The sequence below is a fragment of the Tachysurus fulvidraco genome, chromosome 23, assembly GCF_022655615.1.
Source record: "Tachysurus fulvidraco isolate hzauxx_2018 chromosome 23, HZAU_PFXX_2.0, whole genome shotgun sequence".
Taxonomy (NCBI): Eukaryota; Metazoa; Chordata; class Actinopteri; order Siluriformes; family Bagridae; genus Tachysurus; species Tachysurus fulvidraco.
The window spans coordinates 16,024,919-16,042,968 of NC_062540.1; the positions used below are offsets into that span (position 1 = coordinate 16,024,919).

The 18,050-nt window shown below is 38.6% G+C and overlaps 1 protein-coding gene across 1 annotated transcript; it reads left to right on the forward strand.

Annotated features, from left to right (window-relative positions):
* Nucleotides 1–4,275: 4,275 nt before the first annotated feature.
* Nucleotides 4,276–15,470, forward strand: rnd1b (Rho family GTPase 1b). The gene is made up of 5 exons (XM_027170701.2): nt 4,276–4,524; nt 4,987–5,074; nt 11,793–11,902; nt 12,205–12,339; nt 13,419–15,470. The coding sequence occupies exons 1-5, from the start codon at nt 4,405–4,407 to the stop codon at nt 13,662–13,664; spliced, it is 699 nt and encodes a 232-aa protein (XP_027026502.1). The 5' UTR covers nt 4,276–4,404; the 3' UTR covers nt 13,665–15,470.
* Nucleotides 15,471–18,050: the final 2,580 nt, after the last annotated feature.

Below are 18,050 nucleotides of genomic sequence, written 5' to 3' on the forward strand. Positions count from 1 at the left end.
TATGTAGTTTATACTTTTTTATTATTATTTTTTATTATTATTACAGAGAATATGTATATGTATGTATATATATATATATATATATATATATATATATATATATATATATATATATATATATATACACACACACACACACACACACACATATATATATCTATTATATTATTATATTATATATATATATATATATATATATATATATATATATATATATATATATATATATATATATATTATATATATTTATTTAAAAATAAATTGCTCTCCATGCGCCACTCATCCACTAGAGGGCAGTGTTTACACAGTTTAACCCTGCATGTTACTCCACACTCAACTTTCTTCACAATCTAGTGACGTTTAACAGTTTATTTACTAATAAAGATTCCACAGGGATTCATCCATATTGTTCACCATTTGTACCTGAAGAGAGTGATGCAGCAGTGCTTTAGTCCTTTCGCCTGTCCAGCCATCTCACCTTCACACTCTGCTCTAACAGATGAGCTTCCAAAGCTTCACATTCATATAATCCTACTGTCAACGTCATTGTGTTCATCATCTCATAGATTGTTACTGAGCCGAGTCGAGTCTTTGTTGTTAATATTACATTGAACCTTGCCGGAAAAAGCTTGTGTGAGAAAAAAATGGTTGTTCTTTTGTTTTTTAACAAGCTAACATTAAAACCTGAGCATTTTCCCTTATGCTTGAGACTGACAAGTTGTCATCTTTTCTCCTGTTAAACGTCATTGTAAGCATCGTCCCCTTCTGTGGCATCAGCACGCCACACAGCCACAGGAATGATGAATCATGAAAATACAGCACTAGTTATACACAGGATTGCTAAGCACATGTCAAAAATTCCAATAAAAACATTTACAGTTTCTCAGTGTGGACATCTACTTTAAGTCTACTGATCATGTCTATGTGTGTATTCAGATTTGCATTTCGTAGCGAGCTCATGTTCTCCTTGTTTGTTGTTCTGTTGACACGAGTGAAGCAGGAGGATTGCAGTACCACTTTTTTCTGCACGGTACGGAGTGTGTCACCCTGGCACAGTATCTCATTAGCAAATGCTAATTAACTCCCTTCTGTGACTCTGCTGGAGCAAGTGAGAGGTTGAAGCCAGGGCAGGGGTACTGCTGGACTGCTGGGATCTCTCTCTCTCTCTCTCTCTCTCTCTCTCTCTCTCTCTCTCTCTCTCTCTCTCTCTCTTTCTCTTTGTCTCTCTCTCTCTCTCTCTCTCTCTCTCTCTCTCTCTCTCTCTCTCTCTCTCTCTCTCTCTCTCTCTCTTACCTTTTCTCCAGTTGATGCAGTACAGCAGAATCTAATTTACTATGCCACATTGACACACCTCACCATCACTAACTACTGTGCCAGGCCAAAGGCAGAACATCCCCTGGAGAGAAGAAAAGAAAAAGGAGAGAGAGAGAGAGAGAGAGAGAGAGAGAGAGAGAGAGAGAGAGAGAGAGAGAGAGAGAGAGAGAGAGAGAGAGAGAAACTTTCTCACATGGTTCTCTTACTTTCTAGGGTGTTTCTTGTTAAAATATACAACTGACAACATGGTAGACGTGTGTCACATATTGGGTTTATTTATTTTATTTTTAATGGATTTATTTTCCATTTCTCTTTTTTTTCTTCATGAGATCTTGGAGCATCTACCGCCTTCAGGTTACATCCAAAATTTTTGAAAAATCCATGTCTAAATTTTAGTAGCTTAAACTATATTATGATTGTTATTGGTTTATTTGGCTTTTTGGTTTTTTATATATATAACAATAAACAATTTTTGTTTTATAAATATGTTTTATAACCCTGACTTCATTAAGGAGTAAAACCTTAATTTCTTCTCAGCCAGTACAAGCAAATCACCTCTCAGACAACTTAATCCGGGCACTTCGACAATGGTGCATTCTTTATAGTGTATTTACACCACATTGTAATGATGATAGAGTTGTTTTCACAGTCATTGAAGTGGTCGTTCATGGGAGTTTTTGTTCTAAAACGTTGAGTGAAAACAACACCTGGATTTTCCGTCCCATCTACCCCCGTCTCTTTATTGTCCAAGATACAGTATGTGACACTTGAAGTTGTTGATTATTCAGCTCCACCTGGCCTGTGGGTGTGATGGGGGAATTCTCACCTCACAGTGTCCTTTTGGTAGCTCTTTACTAAAGGCAAATAAGTTATCGCAAACCTTTTAGGAGGTTAAAATTACACTTTTCTTTAGAGAAGAGAAACATTGAAATGTGCACCCCAGGAGCAGGACGGGAATGTTGTGAAGAGTCCGTGATAAGAACGGTTTTGTTTTTGTTTCTCAATGATAGCTGCTGCGTTGTCTTTTGTCTTTTATACCAGGTAATGTTTGTAGATATGGCCTACTAATTGGCAGTTAAGAGAATAATTGAATAAGTAAATGGCCCAGGAAGGAGCTCTTTAATTCTCCATTGCTTGATGATTCTCACAAGTGTTTAACATACAAAGATAACCCTAAAAGTGTCAGAAAGCACGTCTCCCTGATCTGACAGCACTCAAAGGAACCAAATTGACCAAATAAGCATTGTGATACTTAGTGCACTGTAGGAGGTTCTTCATATTAACAAGGCAGACCATATTAACAACTAATTTGATTGAATTTGTTTTAACTCAAATAGTCCTGTTAAAAGTGAAGTCATCTTGACGAAAGGTGAGGAATTTTACAGGCATTGTAGTCTAGACAGCACCATGTGGTCTTATTGTGCTAAACACCTCAGACACATCACTAGGCTGGAGTGTAATGTGTCTGGTAAGGCAAAGACATTTAAAATGCAATTGGAAAAATATTTCAGTCAGTGAAGCAGATGAAAGCCTGGATTTTAATAAATGATAATACATGATGAATGAATGATAATAAACTCCTTAAAATATCTGAAAGATTTAGAAATTAGCTAGGAATTGAACTCATTAGTATTCTCAGTAGTCCAGGATTACTTTAGCTTTAGAGTTGTTTAGTTTATTGTCAAGTAAAAACTGTTAAATAGTATCTCACAAAATGTACCGCAAAAACTTTACCAAGCATTACTAGAACTGTATTTGGTATTGTGTGTTGATGATCCAAGATAAAACCTTTACATCAGTATGTTTAGTGACAAAAAAGAGACTACAGGAAAAACAAGAAAAAAGATTGTGTAAAATGGTGCTGGATGACTGATGCTTTGCAGTAGTCCTGTTTGTATCTGGGGATTTAGGAGCTCTTGTGAAGATAGATGGCAGTATGAATTCTCCTAAGAACCAAGATATAAGATGCTCAAAACTGCTGCTCCAGGAATAGATGTGGCCAAATGTACCGCATTCAGCAAGACATCGAGCCAGACATACTATCATAAAATCTATCGAAAATATCAATAATTATTAAATAAACACAAGTTTCATATGTTCTGTCTGTATCCACGTGGGTTTCTTCCAGGTTCTCCAGAAACCTCCTCAAAACTTGTTGGATCGGTGACACAAAATTCCCCAAAAGTGTGTCTCGTGATGTCTTGACCTGGATTGGTGTCCCATCTAGGGTATATTTCCACCTCACGCCCAGGGATGTTATCCACATCAGGACCTGTATCACCAAATGTTTATTTTATTATAATTCCAAAACCACTGTCTTGTCATGTAGAAAAACTATCACCACCTGTAAAAACTTTTCTAAATATCCTACAATATTGTCCGTGTTACCCTTTTATACACGTTATATATTTTTATAAAGGGTGGCAATAATATTAGAGGGAACTACACCACTGTAATATATGTCACAATATTAGACATAGCATAACTAACTACACTAACCAGTGTCTCATTCTGCATGTGTACTACTTTCACATACTATTTAGTGCACTAGTATGCGGTTTGGGACGCGGCCTCACTGTTACTGTGGTAACCGACGTGTCAAATTAACCTGTGCTTAAAAGTGAACCTCGTCACGTCAAAAACGGTCGAAATAAATAATAAGTAGTTTCTAAGTTTTAAAATAACGTGCTGATGTTTGATAAAAGCGTCGTATTTTTAATCGTTTTAGCGCCATATTAAGTACGATATTCTGTTTCGGATGTCGCCACAGATTTTGGGGAAGTAGAGCAAAGGCGAGACGCTTGAGCAGAAAATGGAGGAATCTCATTGGCTGTCGCCAGTGCAGCATGCTGATTAGCAACGACAGCCAATGGGATTACTAGAGCAGGAAATAAAGGGCTCGCATTGGCTGTTGTTGAGAGTGCAGCATGCTGATTGGCTGTCGTGGTTCCATATAAAAACCCTGCAGCCGCTCAATCAGTCGCATCAAACTGTGGAGCGGATCAGAGACGCGCAACCAGGTTCGAATCTCCCTGCAGACGTTTTAGTTCTTCTTTCTTTTTCTTTTAACAAACTCCATAAGCAGTAAAAATGAAGGAAAGGAGAAACACACAGCCACTTGTGATTAGATGTAAACTCGTTTTGGTTGGTGACGTGCAATGCGGGAAAACGGCTATGCTGCAGGTCCTGGCAAAGGATTGCTATCCAGAGGTTAGTGATGTGTGTCTGGTTGTCTTTAGTTTAGTACATGTAACATGTTATGAGCAATCACAGAGTTGTGACGCACAGACTGATTAATATCTAATTAATGATTTGAAGAATTGGTGTGCAAAAAAAAAAGAAAAAAAAAAAGACCAGCAGGAATGGGAAGGGTGTACTTATTTTTGCTCCTTTAGCGAAAAGTGGTATATTGCACATGCATGCACATGTATGTACATGCATGTGCAATATGAGCAATGGGCAGCCCGTGCATGCACGTGTATGTACATACATATGCAATATGAGCAATGGGCAGCACGTGCATGCCCATGTATGTATGTACATGCATGTGATGCCCATTCCTCAACCTGAAGCCTTTTATTGTTTGCATTATGATTCAACATGTATCTTTAATCCAGTGGTATGTAAATGCATTGATTTCATCTTATTGTGTGATTTGAATTGTGTCCACAGACTTATGTTCCCACCGTGTTTGAGAACTACACAGCATGCCTGGAGCTTGAAGATCAGCGTGTGGAGTTGAGTTTGTGGGACACGTCAGGTAAGAGCTCATTTATAGTGGGTTTTTTTTTTTTTTTTTTTTTTTAGACAATAGGGAAATCAACAGTGGTGTTATGCCTGATCAGCTGATTATGCATGCAGGGGTGCATTACAGTGAAGCCGCATGATTGTCTTGCAAGTGGTGGATGATCATTAACTCAGTGGTATCTGATCACAGCATGTGCATAGTCAATGTCTGGGGATGGACTGAATAAAATAATCAGCATTATCACCCTGCTGAAATGTCAAAATCTACATGAAACTATTGTATGTTGTGAGGAAAGTAATACACGTGTAAGACTGAGACATTCAATGGATATAAATTATTTAAATCTCTGACTAAGTAAAAAAAAAGTGTATATATATATATCACAATATTTTTACAGACAACTTGATTGATTTTGAACGATTTACTCCTGTTTTGATTTTTTTTTTACGATTTGCATATTTGTTTTGAAGACTTTAGTTTTCTTAATTTTTTTCAAATGGAAAATTTTTTTTTTTTCAAGTTTAATTTTTAAATGTAACACTGCACATTGTATGTTGCTGAAATATCTTTATAAAAAAAATCATAAATAGTTGTGTTGTCACGTTGCACACCCAAAATACAATATAGTCCTATTAACATAAAGGCCATGAAGTGACATGACTATTAGCCATAGGTATAAGTTACACGGTGTTGTGCCGAGTCAATCGTATTTTAAGCATCAGCTCGCATAACAGCTAAAATGAGCAAGCATGTCAACATTTTAACACATTTTACATAATATAGACAGTGACTCAGGCATGCTTTGCCATTCTAATTACATAAATTAAGTAATTTACTAAGTAATTTCGTTTTGTAGCAAAGGTTTGACTAACAATGTTAGCACTGTTACTGTATATGCTAATCTTTGTTAGTGTCTACTGGTGAGTGTTGGTTATACATGCAATAGATGCCTACAGGAAATGGAAGCTTATTTTCTTATATATATTAGAAAAATCTATTTAGATGATTTCAAATTACATGCCATCAGGTGCCATATTGTGACATATTTAATACAATACTTGGTTGATAATACTTAGCAAAATCAAATGGACCCAAACTCCTAAGAATACATGCTGTGACGTATGCAGTCATGAAGCAAAGTCACATGGCTTTTGAGTCAGTTCCCAAAGGTTTCCTGTCATAGCTTGTTGACCTGATTTACACTAGATTTAAGTGACTCAGCTGTGCTTTTAACAGGTCATGTATCTGAACACTGTGTAGAATTGTATCCTTAGCACTGAGTGTTGTCTGCCAGCCTGCAGGCTGTGAAAAAGGTTCCAGAAACTTGTGTGTGAGTGTTTGTTTCTTTCTAATTTGGTGTTCATCTGCCAATATTGGAACGGCTGAATGAAATTTGGCCCGCAGGGATCATCCTCTATTTTATATTGGCAGGCGCTCTTTGATCTGTTTGGTGCGTTTGGAGACACGCCAGCAGAGGGACAGAGTGTGCTTTAAGGGATGCACACGGCGTTGAGAGGACGCAGCAGGGATCCAGAAAGCTCTTCCAGTCATTCATCCGGTCTATAGGGACAGAAATAGAGCACAGGTTTCTTCGCTGGAGTTTTGTAATTTATCCAAATGTTTTAGAACGCAGCTAGCTTTTTAGAACGCAGTTATATTTTCTATTTATTTATTTTTTGTCTGTGAAGGAGTGGAGCAACAGGCACTGTCTGTGTTTGACTGGATTTTTGGTAAACGTATGACTCTGACACAATAGTTCTCAAAGTGGCATCCTTGAAGCACAGCCAGGGGACCATGTTTTAATTTCCTCGCAGTGGTTAATATTGCAGCACAACTTTAACGAAACTAGATCTCTATCTTGCGTCGATTGGTTTTAATCCCAAACTCAATAGCTCAAAAACAAGTACGACAATTAAAATGTACTAATGTGGACTTAATGTCAGTTAAAAGTTCAGGAAGCTGTATGGGTCTAATGCATAAACAAAATTGATAGCTACTGACTATTTAGAAACCTGCAGTATGAGTACATCTGAGTTGCTAAATTGGCATTGAACTAATCGTCTTGGTCAAACATGATTTGGCTGCAGAATATATATATATATATATATATATATATATATATATATATATATATATATATATATATATATATATATATATATATATTTTAAAGTATATCGAAATATGTCTTGTATAATACTATAATTCTTATGTACTTTGTGTTTCCAAAGCTGTGTAAACAGAAATTTACTTTTAGTGTAGCAGAAATTTAGGCATCCCAACACTGGAAATTTGAAAATCTCCTGAAACAAAAAAGCCGGCAAGTTATTCATCGTTGGCTCAATCCTTGCACACTGATATATATACTACTACCTTTCCGAATAGCAGGTGTGGGGCAGGGGTAGTTAGGGCTCTGGTTTAGCATTTGTAAGGTTGGGAATCTGAACTGCAGTAGCACAAAGCTACTAATAGTGGGTTTTTCCACAAGGTCCTTAACCTTCAGTTGTACCTTTGCAAGCTTGCACTGTGTTCTGCATACTAGTGCTGGATTAAAACTCTGGCAAATTAAGGATAAATGTAAGAAGTCTATAACTGTTTTATTATTCCAGCACAGTACTTACGGACTTTGCTACAGTGGGAAGACCGTGATCATGCTGTGTATCTTCTGGAGTTTCCCAGCACACTAATTATATCTACCCAGCAGCTCTGCTCTCCCATGTCTGCTGGGATTGTTAGAGCAGTGTTTCTTATTAAGCTTCTTCCCATTGATTGGACTGACCTCATCATCAGGCTTCCAAACAGCTCTCTCGGGTGCTCAGCTTGGATTTACAAGCAAAAATCAATTCTCTCAATCATGGTGGCCAACAGCCTCGCCACAGAAACATGGCAGAGGAAAGCGTAGTCCGCCGTACATCACTTGCAATGAGGTTTTGGCAGCAGGCAGGTGCCTAATATGTTAAGCGTAACACATCGCTGTGGATCCAATCTTGGCAGATGCAGTAGACGATTATGTATGATGACCTGGCAGAGGTATAGCAGACTGTTAGCACGTTAGAGTGGCGAATAGATTAATGAGTGCTTTCCTAATGGATGTATGGGATGAGAGGTGGGAACTTAAGAGCAGCTCCCTGATGACCCCTGTGAATGGGGAAGGTCCAAAAGGTCATGGATAGCTGCTTCTCAGCAAGTGAGGCCATTCTTTGTTTAATTCCCAACGGGGACCCTGAGGGAATCTTGACCACGCTGTGTCTTGGTGAGGATGAGGAGTGTATGAGGGGGGGTGGGGAAGTTTTGTGGGGGAATGCGTCAGGACTCGTTCCCATCTATCTTTTTAACGGGAATGTGGGGGTATGTGGGATACGCTTACCATTTTGTTGTTGTTTTTTTTTTGCCCCTGTACCAAGCTCCTTTGTAATCCTTGACATCCCCAGCCCTCTCATCCTTACTTTGAGATCTGGAATGCTGAATAATTCACAGATTTCAGTCTTTAAAGATATTTAGGTTTGGTTCTTCATGTGTACTCTTGATGCATCTGATCATTTTGTTTGGAACAGAGGTTGTTGGCAGCCAAGGTTCTGGGATAATGATCAGAAGACTTTGTGAGTTTAAACCTTAGGATTACCAGATATCTACTGTCCTGTAGATCAACTTTAAGTTAAACCCTCTTAACCCTCAACTTTTTTTGCCTGTATATTTGTATTGGATCCTGTCGGAGTTGTACATCGGTTACAGATTTGATTTGTTGGAATAGTTCCCTGTTTTTTTTTTTTTTTAGGCATTCTGATCGTTGATCAGAACAGTGGTGCTACATTAAAATTTGTGTATCATTGGCCGTAGAGAGTGGCAATGTGAACGAATCCAGAATCAGTAGTTTGGCATTTTTTCCTTTGCCTTACGATGCGTGCAATTTTGGTGCATTTTTTTTTTATTTCGATTGCATACTGCTCTATATTCAATCACAGAGCAAACAAGTTCATTTAAATTAAATCATCAGTGTGGCAATTTTGCTGTTCGAGATGAAAATGGAAATTGTCAGCAACACTCCTTTTTTTATTTATTTTTTATATATGTGCCACGTAACACCTGCGTACACATAAGGAAATTCATTTAATGTCCGAGCATCTTTGAAGGCACCACAAGTGAACAAGATATGGACCCAATTCAAATCTGATGATTGCTACTTGGGCCATTGTATGAAATTCCATGCAGGCAACATTTTGCCAAAGATGTGTGAAGACAAAAGGAACAACAACCGAAACATGATACAAAATGACCCCTGGCCCAGAAAACGATCCCCGAAGCAAACCGTGAAACATCCCTAGCATAATGTTGACGTAACAAAACAACCTGCTAGTAACTTACGGAACATTTGGTACTAAAGTTGCTTGGCTTGAAGATTGACATGGACTTGTCAGATTTGGTTAAAAAAAAAAACTCCATCATTAGCTTGAAGAATGGCTGTGCTGAATGAAAGCGATGAGCAGATGGAGTGCACTATGATGAGCCTTAGTCTTTAGCACACAAAAGCTGAAAGCCTTCTCCATCTCCATCTGTTCCTCACAAGGTTCTTTCTTTGATCTTGTCGAAAGATTCTTAATATAATCGTGCGCTTCTGTAAAATCTCAAGGCCTGTTGTTCCTACCTGCTTTATTTTCCCAGCTGTGGTTTCTGATGGCTCACAAACCTTTTTATGGATGCCATAAAAGTACTGTCTTGTTTAGCTGAGAAACACAGCAGCAGGGTGGCAGTGGAGATGTCGTTTGCCCTCCACGTTCCGACGCTTACGGGTATGAGAGAGCACCACCGTAGTCCGCAAACTGCAGGAGCAGGCAATTAATACCTATAGAGCAATTCCTTCCTCAGTCGAACTATAATTTGCACTTCTTCCAGAATTCCATAGCAATTAAAGAGCCTAGACTTTATCATTGGCTTTGTAGGGTCCATATAATTATCCTCGCAGCACAAGCAGGTCAGCCATGTTCTCGGACCATCTCCAGCAACACGGATGTGTAATTTGTTAACTTTAATTGAAAAACATCTCGTCCGCATTCCCTGGTGTGCATGCTTATCGATCGCTGTATTAAGACCCGAGGCAATCGAATGCGTGCTCACACTCGGATGTGAACGTCCGTGACTTATCAGAGAGAAAGAGCAGGAGAGACGGTCAGTGGCGTGGTTTTCAGACACGCATTGTCTACATGGACCGACTGAATCTGAAATGCCAGCAGATTGAGCAGGTTCTCATTGATTTTGTACAATTCGCTACTGCAGTCTCAGGAGCAAGCTAATGTGTAGTTTGGTTTGTCTATTTAAATTGAGAGAAAGATACGATCGAGAGTCTTTCCAACAAAGACTTTTGGGTCTGTAGTAGAGGAAAACATTACGGCATGTATGATAAATTCTATTTCTACAATACAGGATCTGTATCATGATATCTAGGTTTGTTTCAGCAGTTCAGGAGTTTTTTTTAAAAAAGTTTGGCACTTTATAAAATATCTACAAATGGATAAAAGTATAATATAAAAAACTACTTCTATTTAATTTTCACATTTATTTATTTATTTAATTCTATTTATTTATTTGTTTGTTTGTTTATTTATATTGCACTAAATTTATTGTATTAGAAAACATGACAAAAAAGCATGCTGTAAAATATCACTATAATATTATTTTATCACATCACCCAACCCCAGTCTGTTGATATAAAAAACAAAACAAAAAAAACTATGCTTCATGCTTCTAGTCATAAAGGCACCAGAATCTGTTCACCTGCATCACAAGACAATGCACGACTCACATGATGTACATACTTAAGCTCCAATTGAACACCTCATCAAACCAAAGCCGCCGTTCTAGTCGGCAACACGGACTTGTAGAAAATCCATCGAGATATTCGGACCAGTAGGTCTGTGCCGAGTCGAGTGTAATCAGTGTGATTGAACGAGTGTACTCAAAGATGACCTCTCGTAGCCTGTCGACATTTTTTTTTTTTTTTTTTTTTTTACCAAAAAGTCAAAGTAATTCCTAGAGGACTTTGCTTTTCTCTTTTACACATTTATTTATATATGTGTATTTTATATATATATATATATATATATATATATATATATATATATATATATATATATATATATATATATATATATATATATATATATATATATATATACATACATACATGCATACAATTTTCCTGGACAAAAGGCTTGTGCGCAGCGAGGTACGTACACCGTGCAACCCAGCCATTTTATTCAGCTAACTGGTGGGTGGGTGCGGCTCTGTGTCTAATGATTGGCAGTTGAGGGAAGCCTTTATGGAGGAGTGGGTGTAAGACGTTCTGCAGATGGTAGATTCCGAGGCTGTTGCTGTGGAAACAGGGGGAGCAGAGGAATTGCGTGTGTAACACACACACACACACACACACACACAAATGGTGGTGGGTGGCTTACTTAAGGATTCTGAGAGAGTGGGAGCGCCTGCCTGGCCCCAAACTCACTGGTTCTGTTGCATAATCTGTAGGGCATAGAAAAAAGCTTGATGGATCGATTAAGCTTTAGGGCTTAATTGTCATTTTTATGTCCTTTAAGAACGGCAGAGTGCGCCTTAGTGAGATGAGCCGAGCTACGTGTGGGCAGTGAGGACTAGCAGGGATAACCTCGCTTTCATGCTTGCCTCCAGGTCTCACTCAGTGTTTGGTAATGTCTTCTTGTTTTCGCACGTCTCCTTTCAGGTTCTCCTTACTATGACAACGTGAGGCCACTTTGTTACAGCGACTCTGATGCGGTGCTCCTTTGCTTCGACATCAGCCGTCCCGATACGGTCGAGAGTGGACTCAAGAAGGTAATGAGTTAGCGCTCTGAAATTCCCATGGTCATGTGACTGTCCTCTGGCTTTCAGTTTCTTTATAATATAGAATAAAAGTGATTCCTTTCAAAAAACACTTGTATTTGTAAGGTCTTATACACCTTCATCGTCAGGTGGAAATACACACACAAACACTCATTCACACACAGGTAATATGTAGCATAATAGGTATATTATATATAAGTATATTGAATATATAAGTATATTGATCTTTGCTTATTAATGCTAGGTCAATTCTGCTGGAGTAATCTTGTGTATTTCGGTTTGTCTTTCCGTAGTGGAAGGCCGAGATCATGGACTTCTGCCCCAACACACGGATTCTGCTTGTCGGCTGCAAAATTGACCTTCGCACGGATGTGTGTACGCTGATGGAACTTTCCAATCAGAAGCAAACGCCAATTACCCAAGAGCAGGTGTGGTGTTTATCACAAGATTTGAGTTATTGTACTTACTAGATTTTATATAAGCTAAACTACGATAACTAGCCAAAATGATGACACAAAGATGTTTCATAAAAGATCGAAAAAGTCTGGTGTAGCTGCAGGTCTTTTGTTTCAGCCAAATAAGAGAATAAAGCTAATAGATGTTTTAAGATGAGGAGCTGATAAAATGAGACTGGTGCTTTTAACTCTGCAGCCACCCTTAAAATTCAAGGCAGGGTCTCCGTTGTTTGAAAGCCAATGTCGACATTTGAAATCACCAAAACAAACACGCCCCTAACCCAAATGGGTCCCACCCCTGTATTGATAACTCCGCCTACACATACATACGTAACCCAGGCAACTAATGGAAAGAAATGTGTCGATCATAGCTGAAGGGAAGAACAATACGATTGTAGATAAACAAACAAGCAAAAAGGACAAAGGCATATTAGTTCTGTGTAACAAAGCAAAACCAACGTTACTCACCTATCGAGAAGGAAAAAAGCGCCTCGGCGTCTTAAGTAAAGTCGGCCGCGTATTCACAGATTGGAGTTTCCCGAGTCAATAACTCCTGAGCTAAACGCTGTTACTACACAAAACGCGGTTGTAGCTGCCTCTCTACATTACTATGACAGAAAAGAAGTGTTATTTGTGTAGTAACAGCATTTAGCTCAGCAGTTATTGACTCGGGGAAACTCCAATCTGTGAATGTGTCCAACTTCCTGCTCCTTCAGTTCTCTCCAGCACTGGAAAGCTGATCCTATATTAACACGTCCTGCTTCTTGCCTTATCGTAAGTCTTTCTTCGCTTCCTTTCTTTGTTTTTTATCCTCCATGTCAATGTTAAAACCGATTTCTGCTAATGTCACATGTGCACTGAACACTCTCTCCTCTGCATATTGACAAGACATGCCCCTTTCTGCTCATTGGCTACATGTTAGTTTGGTATTTGTTTTGTTTGTCGGCCCGACTCAGTTTTCTGAAGCATTTCTCAAACAACAGAGACCCCACCTTTAAGTTCAAGAAATGATCAAAAATTCATAGCGACATCTCTCCTCTGCTTTGTCCCAGGGTTCTGCCATGGCCAAGCAGCTGGGGGCCGAGGCGTACCTGGAGTGCTCAGCCTTCACATCAGAGAAGAGCATCCACAGTGTTTTCCGCACCGCGGCTCTGGCCTGCGTCAACAAGCTTCAGCCGCTGGCCAAGTCCAGCCCCAACCGCCGCCTCTCCAAACGCCTCCTCCATCTGCCCAGCCGCTCAGAGTTGCTCTCTTCCACCTTCAAGAAGGAGAAGGCCAAGAGCTGCTCAGTCATGTGAGCAGTGGGTTAACCCTCCTCACACCGCGAGCTTCTCCCTCCCCGGTGCTTTAGTCCGGGGAAGGGGGGTGGGTTAAACGATGTCCTCATCGCTGAAGGCTTCATCCGGGAATCCTTCCTCACCCCCCGACAACATGCATTTCAGAACAGGTGGACACTTTGCTGTCCGCTTTGTCCTGATCTCTACACCAGTGCATACCTGTCTTACACAGTACAGTATCTTGCTTTTCTCGATCAAGGTTTGATCATCAGCTGTCATCCCTTCATTCTTTGCCGTGTTAAGAGAATTTGTGGTCCAACTTAGAAATAAGGAACCAGTGTTAAGCATCTGAGCTTCAGTAAAATGACATAAACGTGACAGTGACAATTGGCTATTGAGTGTCAAATACAATCTTTTAAAAAATAATATAAACGTATAGAATATGAATAAAAGTGTGTCCGGTTAAGGAAGCTGTGTAAGGATCAGGTTATTATAGGTGTTAGAGAAAGAGGTTGTTGGCCACGAAGGCTTTATCTGGCATTATAATGCTGACTGAATTGGCTGCTGTGCAGACTGGATACTGTAATTCTGTTGGAATCTGACTGTAATGTTGGGCTTTCTTGAACAGCCGAACATTAACATATGGTCGAACGTTGTATTTGATGAAGTAAGGGAGGGGGCATGGGCTAACAAATTTGCAGCCAGCGATTTTTCCGAAAGCAACCAAAGACAAGCTTACTATCCCCTCTGAGTAAATACCACATGATATAAATGTCTCTCCACTTAAAGAGACAATAAATAATTGCCCAAGAGAAAAAGAGAGAGGTGTAACTGCTGGCCCATGGGTACATGAGTCTCCTACATCGTGATGATGGAGAGCCATGTATCTGTGAGCCTCGAGGGAACTCCAAATCATCCGATATCAAGCTGAATTGGGCTTCAGAACCAATTTAGTTTCTCAAGGATGATTTTATTTTCCCAGACAGCCGTTGTAGCACCGTGTTGAAATGTAGTTCAACAAGGCTTCAAAATCAACCCGCAACGTATGCAGAAGAGATTGTCTTTTGATCAGCTTTTTAGTAAATCTACATCTTCACATAAAATGGGTTTTATACATGGTATTATTTCCTAAGAACCTTGATGTAGCACTCCATCTTCTCCTACCTGTGTACAGGTTTTCCTTTGCCTTGTTGACCGTCCTGGTCCTCAGAAGTCTGGAGACAGACTCTTGCTCCAGGTCGGTACATATCTAAATATGGCTCCTTCTAAATAAATTCTTAAGCTTGGACCGTTTTTGTGCAGTGCTGCTCTCGAAAAATCTGCTTTTAACCACAAAGCAATAACGATTGACGTGCTTGTGACGCAAAGTATTTAGAGTGGCAATAAGAAAAAACCCGCTTTGTGATTATAAACGTCATGCAACAGCTTTGTGGACGTGCGTGGCTGTGCCTCCATTACCGCTGTAAAAACAAGCCAGTCTTATCGTAATTCTGTTGTAGCAAGGGTTGTTTTGTGGAGTAAACCTGTGTCACGAAGTAATGTCGGATTTATGAACAACCCAATCATTCAAGTACAACACGTTAATGTAACATTTCTGGGCAGGAAGGTTTATAGGCTTGGGATAGGTGACCGCTCTACGGATGTTGACAAGCAGTCGCGATGAGCATGAAGGGGCTTTCATGGGTCTCTGAATTCAGTCGGTTTTAACGTATGGGATAATCGGTAGCTTTATCAAGGAAGCCTGCTTTCATAAATGTGCGTAGAATTCGATGTAATGATTCCTTGTAAGCATTTTTGTCAACTCTAATAAAATATTGTATAATCAGAGTGTTTTATTATAAGAAACCATGTGGCACGCAAGTGTCAATACTGTGATTAAAAAATTAATTGTATCTAGTAATGTCTGGTAATATATAGTAATAACACTTCCAATTTTCTCCTGGAATTGAAGACCAACATGAATCACCTAGCTACAAAACTCTCTTTTCCACTGCTTTATCCCAATAAAAAATATAGCTAGTAAATGCATGTAGCTAACAATTAAAGCGTAAATGCATGAACATCGGCATACCTGATCTGAAAACAAATGGTATTGAGCCATCCATATTTAGTGCCTGTTATGACAGGTATAGGGTATTAGACCAGTGTTTTAGCTTTAGAGTGAAATTTATTCTAAAATGAGCTTCGAGCGCTGACAAGATGGAACTAATAAACAAAAATCAAACTAAACCCTTCTATTTAACGAAAGTAAAAAAAAAAAAAGAAATTTCTTATTTAAAAGAAAATGCCACATTTCAACGATCGAGACAAAGGAAATGTCAACAAAGGAAACAAGTAAAATGGTCTCAGAACTATGCTAACACAAACAGTTATGTACGTAAGGTACTTTAATCTAATATTACACACTTGCACACAAAATAGACGCAGACAGCAGACCAACTGGGGTTGTAAAGTGCTGCATATGTATTTCCTTCTCTTTTTTGTGCTCGTTTTCTAGGTGAAATTATAACCTAGAAGAAAAGTAAAACACAATACAGTATGACGTTTTCAAAGCCCCGTGGCTTCATTACAAAACCTGTTATTTTTCTTAGACACTACAGGTCCTTGTAGATCCTGAGGGGCGGAGCCTTGTGAAAATGGGCGGGATCACTCAAATGTTAAACCAAATATTATGAAGAATTAAAAAAAATAGATTTCTCTTACCGGTTACACCACTAAGTTTTTTTTTTCTTATATATTACGTTACAGAAAGAAAGTTAAGTTACAACATATTTTCGAGGACTTTATAAATGTGTTCTGGGACATCAGGGTGTATAAACTGCTTACAAGGAATGATTACAGAGCTTGACCTACAAAATAATAATAAACACAGCTAGAAAAAGTTATGAATATGGGTTTCTTAGAAAGTACTGACTACTGATGATGGCTTAAAAGGATAAAAATGAAAGATTTGGGGATTTGGGATGAAATTTAACAGGCTGGTCCTGTTTAACAAGAAGATTGGAGAAATTATGAGGTAAATTTTTCTTTTTTTTGTCTGTTATTTTAGTCACCCAGCATCAGTAAATCCTACATGGTCCATCAGCGGTCATGTGTGCTTTCAGGAGGTGATTGCATGATCTATTATTCTTTGGTCACACACTGAATTACTCTGCATTGCCTAGCAACAGTTCAAGTAAAGAAAGCGCAAATGCCTCTGAGTGACTTCACATGACTCGCCACACACACACACACACGATTTTATTGAATTTCCTGACGCGACACTCAAAAGGTTTTTTTATGATCAAATCTGTTTCATTTTTTTTTTTCAGCTTTGGGTTGTTAAGAGATGCGCTCATCTAAAACCGTATCGTTTCCTGTTGTTCCACCGTGACGCTGCCGTTGTGTACTAGTGGGCACAAATATATTTAAAGCATGTCTTCTAACAATGACCAGTTGTACATATCTTCTTTTATAATCTTTGTAAGACATCGAAAACAATGTCATGATATAAATATCCGTTCTTGTTGTTGGTTGACAAATGTGTTGTGATTGGTGTAAAATAATTCAATCCTATTTATTTGAATACGATATCGATATTTTTTGGGGTTTTACATGTAACTTTTTTTTTCTTCAGAGAGTTATTTTTGACATTATTTTTGTTCCTCATTTCTTACTCGTCTTTCCAGTAATAAAGCTTGCCTTGTATGGCATTCATGAAACATGTCTTTGTTGTCATCTTTACTGATTAGTTGAATTTTTTTTTTTTTTTTTGGAGAATCTTGACGTGCACATTTATCACAGCTGGCAATCTTAATGACTACAAACAACGTGTGTCCGTGAGGTGCATATGAAGCAGCTGCAATTAATGACCAGGCATATTTACCTGAGAGAGAAAGAGATCAATATAATGGACACTGAATGAATTTGGAAGGAAATTTAGCTGTGCACGGAGGCACGTCCTTATCAGGAAAATCTCCGACATGACCCTAAACAAAGCAGGACTTAAAGCAGGTGAAACCAAATGGAATGATGACACGACACTTCCCATAACACGAAGGAAGGATTTTTCTTTGCATATATGAACCAAAATGACAATGAAAGGGCTCATTTGTTAATCAGATAAAGAAAGCCACACTCAACTTGCACTTAACTATAGAGCACAATATGTCATCGTCTATCTATCTATCTATCTATCTATCTATCTATCTATCTATCTGTCTATCTATCTATCTATCTATCTATCTATCTATCTATATTTCTGTCTGTATTTCTATCTATCTATCTATCTATCTATCTATCTATCTATCTATCTATCTATCTATCTATCTATCTATCTATCTATTTATTTATTTTTGGAGTGTAATTCAGAGAAAAATGGAGAGAAAATTAAAGGGATAATTAGATGAGGGGCACGCTTTGAAACTA

Bases quoted from the DNA above. Each gene is read 5' to 3' on its own strand.
- rnd1b (XM_027170701.2), top strand. From the start codon at position 4,405: ATGAAGGAAAGGAGAAACACACAGCCACTTGTGATTAGATGTAAACTC. The intron at 4,525-4,986 runs GTTAGTGATGTG...TTGTGTCCACAG, and splicing joins CAAAGGATTGCTATCCAGAG to ACTTATGTTCCCACCGTGTT. The intron at 12,340-13,418 runs GTGTGGTGTTTA...GCTTTGTCCCAG, and splicing joins CGCCAATTACCCAAGAGCAG to GGTTCTGCCATGGCCAAGCA.